We start from the raw sequence: 17,446 nt of genomic DNA, 5'->3' as shown, positions 1-17,446 counted from the left end.
AGTTCACATGGGAAAGGTGCGGCTAGCCCTTGTTGCAGCAGCATACCATACCATGACTTAGTCATACCAAAAATTAGAAAAGAAAACAACAACCAACATTCGGCCACCGGGGGAGCCACAGTGATCGGTCGGATTTTAGCCATTTTTAGGCATTTTTCTGTTGTTATAGCGGCACCCAGTTGCCAATTAGAGTTAAATTTCTCCAGTCACCTTAAGGCATCCTGTTCTACATATCTACCAAGTTTAGTAAAAATCGATACGGTGATAAGGCCTAGATATGAAATTAGCTCTCTAGCGCCCCCATTTTGTTTGCTCGGGTCAATAATGGAGAGGTTCCCTCAGATTATGTGTGGTCATATGCCTACAAAGTTGCGTGGTGATCGGTGAAACCCTTGGGATGTTATACACCTTTATGTGATGAGCCACGCCCTCCGCAATATTCATTGCCTTATAGAAGTTCAGTTTTAGTAAGTTTTCCAACTTTTGCCAAGAGGGAACTTTAGATATTGGTCCCTAGATTATGTTCACCGAGTTTCATGCAGATCAGTCAAACTTCCTAGGAAGAGATAAATTTTAAGTGATTTTCAAAAAATTCAAAATGGCAGAAAATCTAGGCAAATTTTGAGGCAAATTTGTTCCTCATGAGGAGAGGCATCTCTTTGGCCAATTAATGTAATCTTGCTTCATTAGCATCCTCCCATTACATTCTACCACTGTGCCAAATTTCACATGGATTGACCAAGTCAGTGAGGAGAAAAACCCACACACAGAGTTTTTGTCATTATATAGTGACATATATATATACACACATATGTATGCAGATCACATATATACATGGTTCTAACAGTGTGTGTGTGTGTGTGTGTGTGTGTGTGTGTGTCTGTGTGTGTGTGTGTGTGTGCGTGTGTGTGTGTGTCTACTTCACTCATCATGCCAGCCTTCACTCTCAAATCCAGAAGTACAGTGAGAATGAAAATATGATGTGAGAATGTGCTTCAAAGTTTTCTAATTTACACCAAACAATATCAAAGTCAAAGGGACGTCTTTTTATAACTACAGTGGTCTTGTATGTGTGGTGTGTTTATTAGTAAAGTGTGAAAGGTTGTTTCTAGAGCCATTATCTTAGGTTTCTCAGAGTTTCCTGTGTTTTTTGACTCCCAGTTTGCTTTTTTTAATGCCCCAGTGTAATCTCTGCTTCTGAAAAGAGAGTACTTGCCAGTGTTCCTCTTAGTATGGATATCCACCTAAAAACTTGCTAAGATACCCAGATTTGCTAAGCTCTGGCATTGATGAATCATTTATTAAATCTTCTGTTTATCTTATCTTTTTAAAATTTTCAATGAGAAAGTTATACAGGGAATGTCAGTAGGCCATTCATTTTTAGATGTGCAAATATGATGACAGGCCAAAATAAAGCTTGGTTGTATGTTCAGAAATAGACTGTGTTTTTATAGTCTGACAGGGGCAAACAGTGAGGTGAGTCTTCTCTGGTGAAATCATTTAGCAGCATCACTTCTGTACCAGGAGGTTGAACCTTGTTTAACTTTTGTGTATACCATATCAATAATTTCAGCTCAGAACACTGAATAACATGGTTGCAAACTTATCAGGGGTGAAAAAGGTTCAAAGGGCATGCCTCCCCAGGGAAAACTTTTGATCCTATTTCAGCATAAGGATATAGGGAAACACGCACCTTAGAATTAATGTTATTTTACTGCTACAATAGTAATGTAATGGGGACATCAGTTTAAGGCACTTAAAACGAGCTGGTGCAAAACTGTATCAATTAATGTGGGTTTTGCTTTTTACAGCTATTGCAACTGCTGTTTGGTCAGTTAAAAGACATGGCTTAAATATGACATTTAGAAATTGATTTTACAACCCCTAACTCAACTAAAAACTATAATTTTCACAGCTGTATGCCTCTGCACAAGTTTCTCTTACAGTTTACATCCATGTCTGTGAAAACATGGAAACATCACACACATTGTCCCCCAACAGCACAGAAGATCTATATAATCATATGTTTATGATATATATATATGTTTTGTGAGGTCACACTGACCTTGACCTTTGACCACAAAATATAATCACTTAATTTTTTAGTCCAAGTCGACGTTTGTGTCAAGTTTAAGGAAAGTCCCTTAAGGTGTTCTTGAGATTATCGTGTTAACAAGAATGAGACAGATGCAAGGTCACAGTGACCTTGACCTTTGACAACCGAAATCTAATCAGTTCATTGTTGAGACCAAGTGAATGTTTGTACCAATCTAAAGAAAGCCCCTCAAGGTATTCTTGAGATATCACATCCAAGAATGAGACAGATGTGGTCACCTAGACTTGACCTTTGACCTATGACCACCAAAAACTAATTAGTTCATCGTTGAGTCCAAGTGGACATTTGTGCCAAATTTGAATAAAGTCCCTTGAGGTGTTCTTGAGAAATAGTGTTCACAAAGATTGGATGGATGAATGTACAGATGGACTGACGGACAACCCAAAAACATAATACGTCTGGCCATGACTGTCGCCAGCACGTAAGTATAAAAAACTGTCAAAACGTAATTTAAACTCAGCTTTGATCGTTTTCAGTCAGCTTGGCATTAGCCTCCTTCACAGGGACACAATTAGTCTACTAGTAACTAGCACAACACTGCTCATGATGTAGTAAATGGTTTGGGTAACTAGTTACTGTTAGTAGTTACTTCATTAAAAAGTAACTCAGTTAGTGACTCAGTTACTTAAACCAAAAAGTAATGCGTTACTGAGAAAAGTAACTTTTTAATAACTCCCCCCCCCCCCCCCAAAAAAAACTCGACGTAGGACTCTCGTCTTGGCTCGCCATCACGCCATGACTTTGATGCACGCGCACTAGTGTCATCTATACTCTGAGTACATCCTGGCTGTAGATGACTGAGTGGGGACGCTAGAGGGCGCTAGGTGCTTTTCCTTTTTGCAGTGTAGTTTTTCTAAGCCACAAAAAAGACAACATTGCGCCAGAGACGACAGTAAAACTCAAGAGACTCTCACACTGAGCTGAAACAAGTGCTCATAGCTTCATAAATAAATGACATAAATTAACAGTCTCATACATTGTTTTGCTATCATTTATGCTGTCATCATGGGCAGCTGTAGCTCCAGAGGTAGAGCAGGTTATCCAGCAATCAGAAGATCAGCGGTTCGATCTCCGGCTCCTCTAGTCTGCACATCTAAGTATCAAGATGGCAAGATACTGAACCCCAAATAGCTCCTGATGGCTGTTCATCAGTGTATGACTGTGTTAAAAATTGAGTAGCAGGTGGCACCTTGTATGGTAGTGTTTTGAGATCTAGGCCTTAACACGGGGCAGCATTTGTTGGGACTTGACCTTGTAACAGGCCTCCAATTAAAGTATCAAAATGGCTATTGGAAATAAAGAATTATGTTAAATAATGTGACTTAATTTACATTAAATCACCATTAAGCACCATTCCCAAAAAGGGGAAAAATGATATGCAGTTAATGATATCAGTCTCATAAAGTTCACTAAACTATCAATTTGGAATTCTGATTCATAGTAAAATTAATAACTATAACCAAAATTACCATATTAACAATAGAGTGTGAAGGAATTCGGTGTTCTTGGCATAGCAGAGGTTGACTATTCATTCACTGTTGTACAATTTTAATCAGACAGCAGGTATGATTCCAAATGTATTTATTCCTAAAGAAAGCAACAAAACACACAAATTCTAACTAACTAACTAACTAACTAACTAAATAAATAAAAGCATGGGTGTGTATATGTGTGTTTAGGTATGTGTGTGTATATGCAAGAGAGAGAGAGAGAGAGAGAGAGAGAGGAAAGGTGTGTGTGTGAAACAAAGGCTGTGTGGCCTACAAACAAAAAGGCTGACAACAGAGAACTACAAGATGGCAGAATCAAAGATGGCTTCAGATCAGGGAGGTTTTCCCTGACCGTGTGGTCAGTCGGGACAAAGACAAAGGAAAAAACGCAGGAACTTTGAGTTGCCAGAGGAAGGCTGCAAAGGGCTGTGTTTCCAGAAGCAGTCTTTGCTGTGTCTTTGTTCCGCAGGTGCAAATCCGAGGAGACCAGTCGCTCAGTGTCCTTGCAGAGTTAGACGTGTGGGTGCTAACTCAATTTGGTTCTCCTTGTTTTTGGAAAGTTAGCTGCAAACCCTGTGTTTGGCACACTAACTTACCTGGTCTTCAGGTTCTGTGTCTGCTGTGAGCATGCAGTGTGAAAGAACAGAAGGCGTAGCAGGCCCTTCCGTGTGATGTCCTACCTCTATAGAATGAGCCCGTTAGCGGCTCAGGAAAAAAAAAAAGAGCGGCTGGAAAGAAGAAACTTTCCCAGTCGTTTGCTTGGTGACATCACAGAGTCACATGTCACTGTGAAAGTACTGTCCAAACAAGTTTGAAGACTGGTATCTCATTTAGGTGTGACCATGAGGCACCCTGTGGAGATGAGTGCCATATGGCTGTCCTTTGTTTGAAGAACAAAGAACATGCGGTCTCAGCCACCATTCCAGATGGCAAGACCCAGAAGAAAAACCTTTATATGTCCAATTAAACCTGCACAAATGAGAAATCATTTGTGGTCCAGTGAATCCCAATAGTAACCTCAGCCACCAGCGTATGAATGTGTGCAAATGGGTGAATGTGACTCGTAGTGTAAAAACCACTTGGTTGGATGACTAGAAAGGCAAGTGGAATTTGAAATACTAAATAGTATGCGAGCTAATGTCAGACTCCATGGAAATAACATTAACACCAATTCTTACATCCAAATTGTGATTTGCTAAATCACAACAACTCTACCATAGCAGGCTAATTCACAGTCCCAAGCTTCACACATCGTCATGAAAGCCAAACAGTTATCATAACTCCACTGTAAGAGGTCAAAAACTGACCTCATTTAATTCCCTGTGATTCTGTCACCCCACCCTAATTTTGATGCAGGAATGGGCTTCTCTTCTTGACATTCTCATACACACACTGTGCCTGTGTAAGGAGGGGATCAGCCCCCCTCCCCATTTCTAAAGCTTGACAAACTTGAGACAATTTTGCCTTGTTTTTTGGTTTTTCATTCATGTGTGTACTAGTTCACGCCTCAACTTTATATTTGATAACCCTCTTATTTTAATTCAATTCAATTCAATTTTATTTCTAAAGCCCAATATCACAAATCACAATCTGCCTCAGAGGGCTTTACAGCATATGACATCCCTCTGTCCTTTGGACCCTCACAGACCCCATTAACATGGAAAAATACGGTAGAAACCTCAGGACCCAGCCAAAATTTGTATGTGGGATCCATGTGGGTCGTAAATGGACGTGAAAATGGGCCCTATGTGGGATTGTCCACAGGTTCCACTTTGGCCCCATGCCAGTTGCACACATGAGTGGGTTTACCCAATAAGGGCCCAGATAAGATGCCAATTTTGGGCCCACACCCACTTGGTACCCAGGTAGCCCTAGCATAACCTATGTGGGGCCCACTTGATTAAATCCAACCATGTGGGCAACTGGAATGGGGCCATTATGGAACCCATGGACAATCCCATATAGGGCCCATTTTGTTAGCCCATTTACTACCTACATGGGCCTCACATACAAATGTTGGCTGGGCAGGAGCAACTGAGGAGGGATCCCTCTTCCAAGACAGATAGATGTGAGATAGATGTTGTACAGAGCATATCAACATAATAGATTTGCAATTATCCATATGACAACATGATACATTAAGAGAGGGAGAGACAGAGAGAGAAACTGCGACAGAGAGAAACTGAGATGGAAAGAGAGACAGAGCCAGAGAGAGATGCAGGGCAGACATAATGACAATAGCAACAATAACAAAATCTTCCTTATCGGACATCTTTGTTTGCATTGGCTATACTTATTGTTTTACAATCATATGAATTCTGAATAAATAACTATATTTTTTGTTTTATAGGCCACTGGGCATAATGACTACTTTTACACTTACGTATAATCTGATGCTAATACTTTTGTTACTTTTTTAAGTATGATGTTGAATGATCTTTAATTCTTACTAGGGCTGTCCAGAGATTTAAAAAATTAATCTAATCTATTACATGCTCTGTGATTAATAATGTAAATTAATTGCATACATCATCTTTTGCTGTTAAAATATTTATAAAAAATCAATTCAATTGAATTTTGGCAGATGTGTTGTAGTAAAGCTGCTGGATTTTGGACACAATTGTCCCCCTGTATTAAGAAAGACCCCTGGACACCCGAGTTTTAAACACTGATTCGAAAGCTTATTAGCACTATCACTTTGTAACCCTGCTTTTTGAAAAACACTACATTAACTCTTACATACTTATGTACCTCCTTACAGGCTTTGCTGGTCATTTGTGTAGCAAAAAAAATTACTTTTGTTTAATTAATAATTTTTTCTCTTCTTCACATGTCTCTAGTTTTAACTCTGTGATCTCCACTGTTGTCATTTTCACCACTTACAAAAGCAAGCTTTAGATTCAGTTAACAACTACAGTCCCTTACCTGTTGGAAACTTTCTCTTAGGTGACTTTGGTCCTCAGGATGGCAGAACTCCAGAATATCTTTCCCCAGCAAGTCCTACAGGACATGATAAGAGCCAGTTAACTGCAATTTCTCCTCACTATTTGTTTAACCAAATATATACACGGCACCTATTTCAAACTGCATACTACACTGAACATCAGGAATGTAATGTCCACAGATTTGTTATAAACTGGTATTAAACAACCGGTCTTAAACTTTTTGAAGTGGGTCTGAATTAGGCACTTATCCGTAGTAAGTGTATTAACTAAAGTGGATGTTGTTGGCTTGCTCCCAGTTAGGAGGAGCAGACAGGAGTACCACCACTAAGCTAAGCAATGTGCTGCTGTGGTAAGAGGTTAGCAGCAAAGCATATTTTAAACACATAAATAATAAAAATTTGCTTAGCTGTACGCTATTTTTAAAATATTTTCTCCACTTCAGGGCCTGTGTGCACATAGTGGTTTTTTTTTTCCTTCTTCAAAGCACCAGTGTCTTTTCTTGGCTGTATTTTATAGTACAGGTTAGGAGTGATGGGAAATGGGTAGCGAGAGGGGAGATGACATACAACGAAGGGACACAGGTATGAACTGAACCCGACCTGTTGTGATAAGGACACAGCCATGGTACATGGGATGCCCACTCTACCAGGTGAGCTGTTGGGTGCCCCACCAGCATCACTTCATAATAGCTCCCAATGAGGAGAGCAAACGCTGCCAACTTGAGAAAAAGTGCAGCAACCAGCATCTTTTTTTCCACAGCTCCAGCTGTTTTGTGAGGCTGCTTTTAGCACTTCTAGATGAAAATCTCAAAATTTTCTGATAGGCACCGGTGTCGTCAATGCCACTCTTTTAGCTACTGTCTATCTATTAATTTGTCAGTCAGAAGTTATCACAACAAAGACAAGTAAAGCCCATTTGTGGGAGAGAACTGGCTGGACACTGAATGTTGCTGGTGAGAGTTGTGCTTTTTTAGTGTAGTCAACCTTCTGTTAACATAGCTTTTCACCTAGCATTTTACCTAGCTAACATCAATATCAAGATACTGTTGTCACAGAAACAAAACCAACGTGTAGCGTACGCTTGTCACGATACCAGAATTTCAGTAGTCGATACTAATACCAGTTAATTTCCACGATTCTCTCGATACTCATTCGATACCACGATAAACAGAACTCATGCATTTCTAAATTCACTACTTTATTAAAACTGTTTCAGATTTTAACTTTAACTCCAAGGCCTCATTTATATGCATTCACACCAAAACCGAACAAACAAGTCGCGCAGCGGGCGCTTCTGTCCCGTCAAAATACAAACCACACCTGTCCAGTTGGTGGCGGTAGTGCACCGTGTTTGCAAATCTCCAATAAACCCCAAAGAAGAAGAAGAAGAAGTGAGTTTAGACCCAAAGCCCAGGGTGGACAGGTTCGCACGCCAGTGATTATTCCAATGCTTGAAGAATTAATATTTAGCACTACAAATGGGTAAGTACATGAAACGTGTGCCTGCCAGGTCTCGCTTGGTCAAGGGGGAGATGTCTGCGGTGGCAGGGAGAGGTCAAAACACACGAAACTTGTGTTTTTTGTTGAGTATGTTCGCTCGCAAAAAATTGGCGTCTCTTCTACTTTAGAGCTTGCTCGCGAAAGCAGCGCGACTCAAGCAGCCCATAGAATGGATGCGGTGTGAATGCTCTAACCTGTTAACATGCTCGCTGAAATGAAAAAACGCGAGTAAACAGCGACTGTTTGCAAGTGCTACGCGAACACATTGCTTGTGGTTTAAATGAGACCCTCTCCACACACGACTCCTTCTACCTGGCTTTTCGTCAAGCCGAGGTGTTGTGGCTTCAGCAGCATATGTAAAAGCCATTGTTTCCAGCAAAGACGACAGAACAGGCGTTCTTCTTTGACGCTCGTCCTTGGCACCGACTGACGCGCATATACTGCCACCGTCAGTTCCGACAGGAATCCACATGGCCCACTGAGGGCAAAGTTGTATCCGGTACTTGCGGTACAGAAAAAAAAACAGGTACCGACGTATTTTTTGCGTGTTGGCATCGACTTGGTACCGAAGTATCGGTTCTCGTGACAACCCTAGTGTAGCGTGTTATAAAGCACTGGGATGAAGTGATTAATCACCCTGCCACCACTTTTCTGCCAAAGAAAAATGCTAAGTAGACACACCCTTATCTTGAGGTCAGACAGCCCTTTCTGATGGGAAATCGAAGTGAAAGTGAAGCGTATTTATGTTCTCTTTAAAGCTACCAGACTCCTTTAACAAAAACAGTAATTTTACCCTACAGAACACGAGTTTGTTTGTGTTATTGTGCAACTTTGGTGAATCCAAACAAACCCTTCAAAACACGGAAGTACTGTCCAATGGCAAAGGAAAGCAATGAAAATATTCCTAATAAAGCCAACGCTTAAACTGATATTGATTTTTTAAAGTGTTTAAAATAAGCTTTGCTGCTGTCCCAGTCCGTGGCAGTACATTGTTTAGCTTCTGTGGCAGTACTCCTCCAAAGTGGGGACATGCCAACCAAAATCTGCTGCAGGCTATACACTGACTATGGATAAGTACATCATATAACCACACTTCAAATACTCTGAACTATCCCTCTAATGAGGGTGTAAGATCATTATTTAAATAAAGGCTGGTACATTTAGAGTACATTCTGAATAACCTTTGAGCCACAGGTATAAGTGGAGTAACAACATAATGTTGATAAAAGATGATGCTGCATCGTTTTCTAGACAGTTATGAGAGTCATTTTGCGGTAAAATAACCGCAGTTTTAACTCACAAGTTCTTTATCTTCCTCTGATTTTGACACAAAATGAATCATGACATTCATCAAGACATTAAATGAAAGTTAGTTGAGGTGAGGCAAGAAAGTGATTCAAACACTGAGTGAAAGCATTTTCTTAAAGCTGAAAATTAACTGCATATGTTATAGAGCTGGTGACAATAAATGCCAGATATTTCAGTTGAGAAGTAAGGTAAATGTGGTGCAGGAAAGTCTTCAGGACTTTAACAGTTCCTCCTTACAGAATGCATTTGTTATGTATGAAAAAGTTCTTCTCAGTGGTTTCTCATTGAGTCAACCAAGTCAAAAGCTGACTGGCCATAGGAATGTGTTTCATATACCAGTGCAGGCACCAAAGGTATCTCATCCTGGTTGCTCAGCAATACAATAACAGATAATGCAGACTACTGCTAATGCTGCATTCCCACGGACTTCCACAGACAGTAGATGGCAGATTGATAGCACTTTCTCGATAGCACAGTAAAAAACAATTAACAGTCCACAGAATAGCAGAACGGCAAACAAAAACAAAAAACATGCATATCAATATGTTGCTATGGTGATGCCCTGTTGTGTGGAAGGGGGCATGGTTAGCAGTTGGCTGCAGGAGAGAGATGTATGTGGGGATGGCTTAGGAGAGTAATGGCAGGTGAGTTGATTGGGACAGCTGCTGCTGATTAATCTGACTGCTCTTACTCCCGTTTTTTTGCTGGTCCTGGAAACGTCAGCTTTCTACAGGAAGGAAACCTCTGCCTGTGTGTCAGTTCAGTTGAAAACGTAGCCTACTGAAGAGCATGTGTTGCGGGAGCCGGGCAGCTGCAGGCACATGCAGACGGCTTGAATAAAGGACTGTCAGCCTATAGGGGGATCTGTGCATCTATGCTGAGGAACTCACAAACGTAGGGCTACATATTGTTTACAAAGTATGGAATAAAATATATTAAATAAAATGATTGTGCGTCTATAGCGTGCTGCAGGAGTGAGTCTTAGCAGTTAGCATTTTTGCACTCCCGGTTCACTTGTCTCAGTGTCAGTGGGTTTTTGGTAAGTTGGTTTTGATGCCTAAAATAAGGTCTGTTGTTAAAACAAGCATAAGAGATTCTCACATTTTGTTATACAATGTGAAATTTGAAGCTTTTTTATGTCTTTAAAAAGGCAGTTGCTAACAAGTGGCTAAATGACACTACGGAGCATCAACACACAAAACATGTCTTTACAGCCTAGTTGTGGTGGTGATGTGGAAGTCATGTGATTGTGGTGTAGCCTGTTTATAGATTAAGTTTTTTACTTGTGGTGATTGCATTCATGTTTTAAAAGTGATGTTTATTTGTGAAGATTATCTTGCTGAACAAACATTAACTTATGTTGTCTTCCAGCTTATTTTCTGTTATACTACAAAGTCCAATGAAAAAATCTCATTAGCTTTTTGTTGAGAGAACCAGGGTGATGTTAACTTTCAGGTTGACCTACAAAAAAAAATGTCATTCCTGCACTACCCTATTATTTATGTATTACTCTGGTGATGCATGCAGTTATAAAACGCAGCTTGTTGTTGTCCAGATTGCCCATGTTTTCTCATTGCGCGAGGTGCATAACATGCGGTTGTAAATTCCTTCACAGAGGAAGGCAAATAGTTGAAATATTTTAAATCTGGACATTAATGCCATCTACTGTTACCATTGCTGGTATTCTCTGCTGGCCTAACCTTATTTTATTGTCTGCTCTCTTCTGCTACAATGATATCCGGTTTGCTGTCTACTGTCTGCCTGAATCCATGTGAATGCAGCATAAGTCATGGAATTTGCCTCTCAGGCAGAACATGAGGAGTTCATCTGAGACCATATCGTGACTAGAGTATTGTAACAGAACCTTAGTGAATTATTTCAAGGTAAGTGGTCAACATAATTGAAAACAAGTGCTTGTAATTCAGATATGAAGCCTTTAATAAGGGGCAGGTGGTCAGCCACGTTTCTCAGATTTTTTTAAAATTCTTTTTGTCTGAGAAGCAAAATATTTTGAAACAAGTCTTATCACTCATTTCGTCATGACAGGATTAGTTTAATTATCAAACTGTAAATACCAAAATAAAATCTTGTATGGAGAAAATGGCACACCATAATGGTAAGAGCAAATAAAGGTTGTTACCTGTGCTGATAGCTCACATGGTTAAAGAAAATGGCCACTTTAGAATGAAAATATAGACGGTACTTACTGACCCTCATGCCGACAAGAAGTACAGTGTAGTTTTTTAATCCACAAAACTCGTTTGGGGTATCGGGACTCGAGAACTAGCACCACCACTAGCCATCGGCTAGTTTCGTGCGAGTTGCTATGTAAACACAGCAATCCTGCAGGGCAGGCTAACTGACCACGGTGAGAAATGATGCTATAAAAGGGGAGAAAATTACGTCTTTTCAAGTCAGTTTTGCATGCCGCGGCTTCAGGGCACTTGGATTACGACGGATGAGCTGTTCTGACGTTTTTGAAATGCATTAGCGGAGTTTTATTACATTTTCAAAATGTGGGTTCCATGCACTTCAAGTGTAGCTGTTATTCCGGCTAGCTGTTATCCTCCAATACCCCGAACGAGTTTTGTGGATTAAAAAACTACACTGGACTTCTTGTTGGCATGAGGGGCAGTAAGTACTGTCTGTATTTTCATTCTAAAGTGGCCATTTCCTTTAACTCATTTCCATCATTTCAACCATTTGAGTTGTGTCCTACTCACCCCTCTGCTACAGTTTTTCTTTTCATTCACAAGTGAATTCTTAATGATTCTGCTTTACTGTTCTTTCAATTGCTGCTATGTCACTGCTTAAATCCATACTCATCCATACTAATGTGAAGCATTACAAGCTAACCAGGGAGGGAAATTAATTTGCCTTTGAGCAACTGGAAGGTTTGTAATGTGAAACCACTGTGCAGGAGGTACTGAGTATCACTGGTGATAGCAGCAGTCTAAAAAGAATTGGAATAAGTTAGTGAATGAAAATTGTATCTCTCTTCAAATAAGAGAAAGTTACAGCTGCAGAGCACTTAGTATGACATAACTCTCTTTTTGTACAGACTGTTGCTGAATCAGTGATGTGAAAATGTGCACTGTATGCAATTTATCAGACGACAGAAAATTCAAACAGGAGCAGATCAGAAAACAGGCAGGCTTCTTACTTACCCCCTGAAAAGTATGGAAATTTATAATATACTCTAATGCAAGCCTGTTTCAAATGAAGGCCTAGTTTTCTCTGTAGCTGAAGTAAATTTATGATATACCACTTTAACAAGGAAAAGACTTGATAAAAAGCTCATGAAAGGTCAGTGTTGGCAAAATGATATGAACTGCAAGGACAAAGCCAATTTCCATGACAAGAAACTGAAAACAGATAACACTCCTATCTCTATTACACACTTTCATGACATAAACAGTACAGAGTCCCTTTAACCCTCTAAGCTAACCTGAGGCTGATAACCAATGACGTTGATGCAGCGCGGGTCGACAAAAGTGATGACACCATCCGAGTTGTGACGTGACAGAAACTCTGTGGGCACAGACAGGCCATTCATATCCATGGAGACTGGAGAGCTGGTCACCTGAGGAAGGGCACACACAGAGAAAAGATACATAATTCAGGCATAGGGATGAAGATATGTAGGAAAGGAAGTGGAGTGTTGGAGCACAAGTACAACCACACCAGTACTTTACACAATAAGTTACTGTTGGCTCTGTTTTTCACTGACATCACAAATATCTACACTCAATCCCAGACTCCATAACAACACAGTCTGAAATGAGTGCCTCTATTTGGGTAGCCACTGTCAATAGTAGCACAGTGCCAACTCACTGAAGCTGCAAGCTGTTTTAGTGGACTGTGACAGACAACAAGATTAAGAACAAAACATCTGTGACTGATTAATAGTGAAAACCACAGCATTTATGCTACATATTTGGAAGTATGAGAGAGAAAAATTAAATAAACAAAAAATGTACTGATAAAACTAAACAAGAATATGAAAATAGGATGCAAAGAAATCTGTCAATTCATGAGTAAATGAAGTGACAGTAATCCTTTAAGTGAGTAAGTAATAATCCCCAATCAACATATGAAACACGGTTCTTTTTCCTGAAGATAAAGTCGAATCCATATATTTGAGTAGCAGAGGGACAAGCTTGAATTCATGTCAATTATGATTATTCCAACAAGTGACGAGATTCAAAAGCAAAATTCATTAAATTAAAAAAATCTAATTTAATCAAAACATCCACAGAGACCCCTCAAACCACTCTCACCACAAATCCATTTCTCCACTTGACTTTTGTATTCAGACACTCGGCTATTTATGTCCCACCTTGAACAGGGTTCCCTCACATTTTCAGGGTCTGAGCACCTAACAGTATGAAGACCTTATTGAAACTGAAGAAATTATTATTTTTCTCTCAAATGAATCACATTTTCGAGGAGCTGGGGTGCTTGAAAACTCACAAAACCTTGCACACCCACCAGAACTGGTTAAAAATTTGGTAGTTTATGGATGTTGTCCTTGGGTGTAAAAAAATTGGCTCAGTAGCGCCCCCTACAAAACTTTAATGAAGTAGCCCCCACAGTATGAATCATCTACATGTACGAAATTTGGTGTGACCACATATCATGCGTGAACACACACATAAGTCTCTTGGAGCCATACCCTAAACCCAACAGGCAGTCAGCTATCTTAAATTTACTGTACAATTTCTCTGCATTTTTTTCCATTTAGAGGTCATACTTTAACTCCTTCTAGAGATTTGATCCTTTTGATTCAAAATGTTGACTATACCATCTAAAGACCTTCAACATGAAAAGTAGTTAAAAGCTTGATTTTTCATCAAACTGTGTGATTGGGGCGATGGATCAAATTTCCATGTTTCGCCACCAAACAGGAAGTGATTTGTAACTCCACTGTCCACAGTCTAATCTGCTCCAAACTTCATGTTTGATGACACTCCTGCCCTGAACACATCTACATGCCAATAGTTAGTTATAGTTATAGTGCCCCCTACTGGCAACAGCAAATGACATGTTATACTTTAATGTACTCCTCCTAGCAAGTTGACCAAATCCACCTCAAATTTGTCTTAAAAAGCCTCAAGACCTCAATGATGTTTTCTTGTGAAAATTGAGTTTTTTGTCAAACGCTGTTGCAGTCATTTTGCACTTTTTCCCAAATAACAGGAAGTTGTCATTACCTTAACATATACTGTCCAGTCATCCCAAAATTTGTCATACTTGATGAAAGTCTCCACAAAAAAATCTGGGTGCTGAAATGGATTTATTGTTATGGCGCCACCTACTGGCAACTGGAAGTAAGCCTGCCTAACAATAATCATTAGATTTCATGTAGACCTTCTACAGCTAATATACAGCAGCATGACATGGGATAAGTGTGTGCTCCAGCGCAACATAGTGGAAACAGAAAGTGCTACAAAACGTGCAATTGGTCATTTCAGCACCCTCACTCTGTGCCATAAATACAGTCTCACTCCTACATGTAGATTCGACTTTCACTGAAACAAACAAGCACATCAGCTGGTTTCTCACCAGTGCCCCCTATATGCGCAAAGGTGTGAGGGCCTGTTCATTGCTGCTTGCAGCTGTAATGAATTTTCAAAACTTTTCCATAATATTGTTCCCCATTTCCATGACTTTATTTAGGTCATTTTAAATGGGTAGGCCTCAATAGCAATACAACCATACGTTATTGAACACACGCTTCCCAGGCATTTGCAGATCAGCAAACTGATAGCACTTGGCAACTTCACTTGCTAGTTAGTCAATCCTGCTGCCAACTAGCTGCATATGCCAATAGACCAGACCAGCACATACGGGTACTTCGCAAAACATCAAGGCCAAATAACCTTAAACATAAAAAGTTTATATAGTGTTAATACAATTTGTGTTTGTATTATAACTTTGACAAGTTTGCATGCATTTATTTCTTGTTTAATAAATGTTTGTTTAATAAACAGGTCTCAATTGTTTAGTAATTGTGCACATGATACTGTAATAAATTAAGGTTGAACTTTGTCATGTCCGTTCAGTCTATCTGTATTCAAGTGGATGAGTGACCTAACACAATGGGCAGATTTGCTTATCCAGACATCTATACCTGATGACCAGAAATCATTAGGCTAAGTGTTGTTTGTCAATAACCAACCTGTTGTTAACCGACTGTTTGATCTACAGGTTAAGATTTCGATAGAGACAACAGGCTGATGAAGCTATACTGTATGACTGTAACGTCATCGCAGCAGCCTCCCACTCAAGCTATCTTTCAGTACTAACTGTCAGTAGTATCATTTAGCCATTTCAAGGTTCAAGTTTATTTATTATCAAATGAACAACACTTACAAGAGCAGTCATTACCACTGAAAAGCTTGGCTCACAGACTCCCTCCAACAATGCAATTTAAGTAATTATAAATACTACTACTATTACTACTACTACTACTAATAATAATAATATAAAATCACACAAGTAGAAATAAAAAGAGAAACTAAATGTAAGACCACAAGGATATATAGTAGTGCAAGCGGTCCGAGGAGCTCAAAGAGGATTTCACCCGCCTTGTTGACACTGATTATTTGCAGCCCGCTGCCCTCTCCGTGTTTCGGCGATCTTTTTTTTTTCTTTTTCTTTTTTGTTTCAACGATCTTAAATTCAGTCGTCTCCGTCAACTCCATACTTGGCTGAAGGGCTTCTGTATGCATAAAGGCATCCCCTTTGTGGACAACTTTGCTGCATTTTTAAACAGACCTCGATTTTTTAAAAGAGATGGCTTACACAATTACTACATCCCATGCAATTCGGTTTCCGTGCAAATAATTCCACTGAAACGGCCTGCTGTTACTTCCTTAAGGTCATCAGGGATAGGCTTGACAAAGGTGGGGTAGTAGGAGCTGTCTTTCTGGACCTACGTAAGGCTCCATACTAACCAAATTCAAGCTCTCAGATAACATACTTAAATGGCTGCTGTCTTACCTGGTGGATCGCTCTCAGTGTGTTAAAATCAAAAACAAATTATCAGACATCCAACCATGTAGTATGGGGGTGCCTCAAGGATCGATTCTCGGCCCTCTTTTATTCTCTATTTACATCAATGACCTCCTCACAGTCTGTGACAATGTAGAAACAATAATGTACGCAGATGACAGTCTTACTTACCCATGGAAAAAATCATGCTGAAGTTGCTGCCAAATTATCTGAGGCTATAGACAGAGTAGTGGAATGGCTTGATCAATCTTGCCTTACGTTGAATACAGATAAGACAGTGACCATGTATTTTAATAAACAAATTAAGAAAAGTGTGTATCCCAATGTATTTGTGAGAGGACATATGATAAAAAATGCTGACCTAGGAGTTACTCTTGACTCAAATCTGAGCTTTAAACGACACATTAAAAAAATGGCTCATGTTTTGAAACTTAACATCCTCAATTTCCGTCACATTAGGAGCTCTCTAACAACTGAAGCTGCCAAAATGTACCTGAATGCGATGATCCTTCCTTACATGAGTTATTGTCTGCCATGCTGGACGCAGGCCAACCAAACCACATTAAAGCCGATCAAATCCCTGTATGGACAGGCCCTAAAAATACTGGATAGGAAACCAAGAGAGTACCACCACTGCAACATTCTTTCCAAATACAACCTATTAAGTTTTGATAATCTAATTACCTACTCATATATTTGTTTAATTCATAAAATAATTCACAATGTTGCCCCCCCTCCATTGAAAAAAATATGTGATAGCCTGTTCTGAGCAGAGAACAAGGGCATTAAGATCTGCATCAAGAGGGGACTGCAAGGTTCCACAAAGAAAGGCCATCAGAGAATGGAATAGGCTTCCCAGTGACATGAAAATTAATGCAAATCATAAAAGCTTCTGCCTTGTCACAAAAAAATGGCTCCTAAGTAATCAGTGTTGCCAACACCAGGTGCTGTCTGATTTCCTGCCAGTGTTGTTTGTCTTTTGCTCTTTGGCTCTGTATACATTTAGAATGTTACTACTGTTCACTGTTACCTCGGTCCTGCTTTACTACAACTCTTCTGTAACTCTTAATT

General features: G+C 39.7%; 1 protein-coding gene across 5 annotated transcripts in view; it reads right to left on the bottom strand.

Annotated features, from left to right (window-relative positions):
• The window catches only part of arnt2 (aryl-hydrocarbon receptor nuclear translocator 2), a 158,541-nt gene that overhangs the window by 33,721 nt on the left and 107,374 nt on the right, over positions 1 to 17,446 (bottom strand). For all 5 annotated transcript variants that reach the window (XM_049602843.1, XM_049602871.1, XM_049602861.1 and 2 more), the window contains 2 exons: positions 12,807 to 12,941; positions 6,532 to 6,606 (listed from right to left, as the gene is read on the bottom strand). In XM_049602843.1, the coding sequence (XP_049458800.1) occupies positions 6,532 to 6,606; positions 12,807 to 12,941 (210 nt within the window). The remainder of the gene's footprint in view (positions 1 to 6,531; positions 6,607 to 12,806; positions 12,942 to 17,446) is intronic.

This window comes from Epinephelus fuscoguttatus, linkage group LG2 (genome assembly GCF_011397635.1).
Source record: "Epinephelus fuscoguttatus linkage group LG2, E.fuscoguttatus.final_Chr_v1".
NCBI classification, from domain to species: domain Eukaryota; kingdom Metazoa; phylum Chordata; class Actinopteri; order Perciformes; family Serranidae; genus Epinephelus; species Epinephelus fuscoguttatus.
This window is presented reverse-complemented; position numbering and strand designations above follow the sequence as displayed.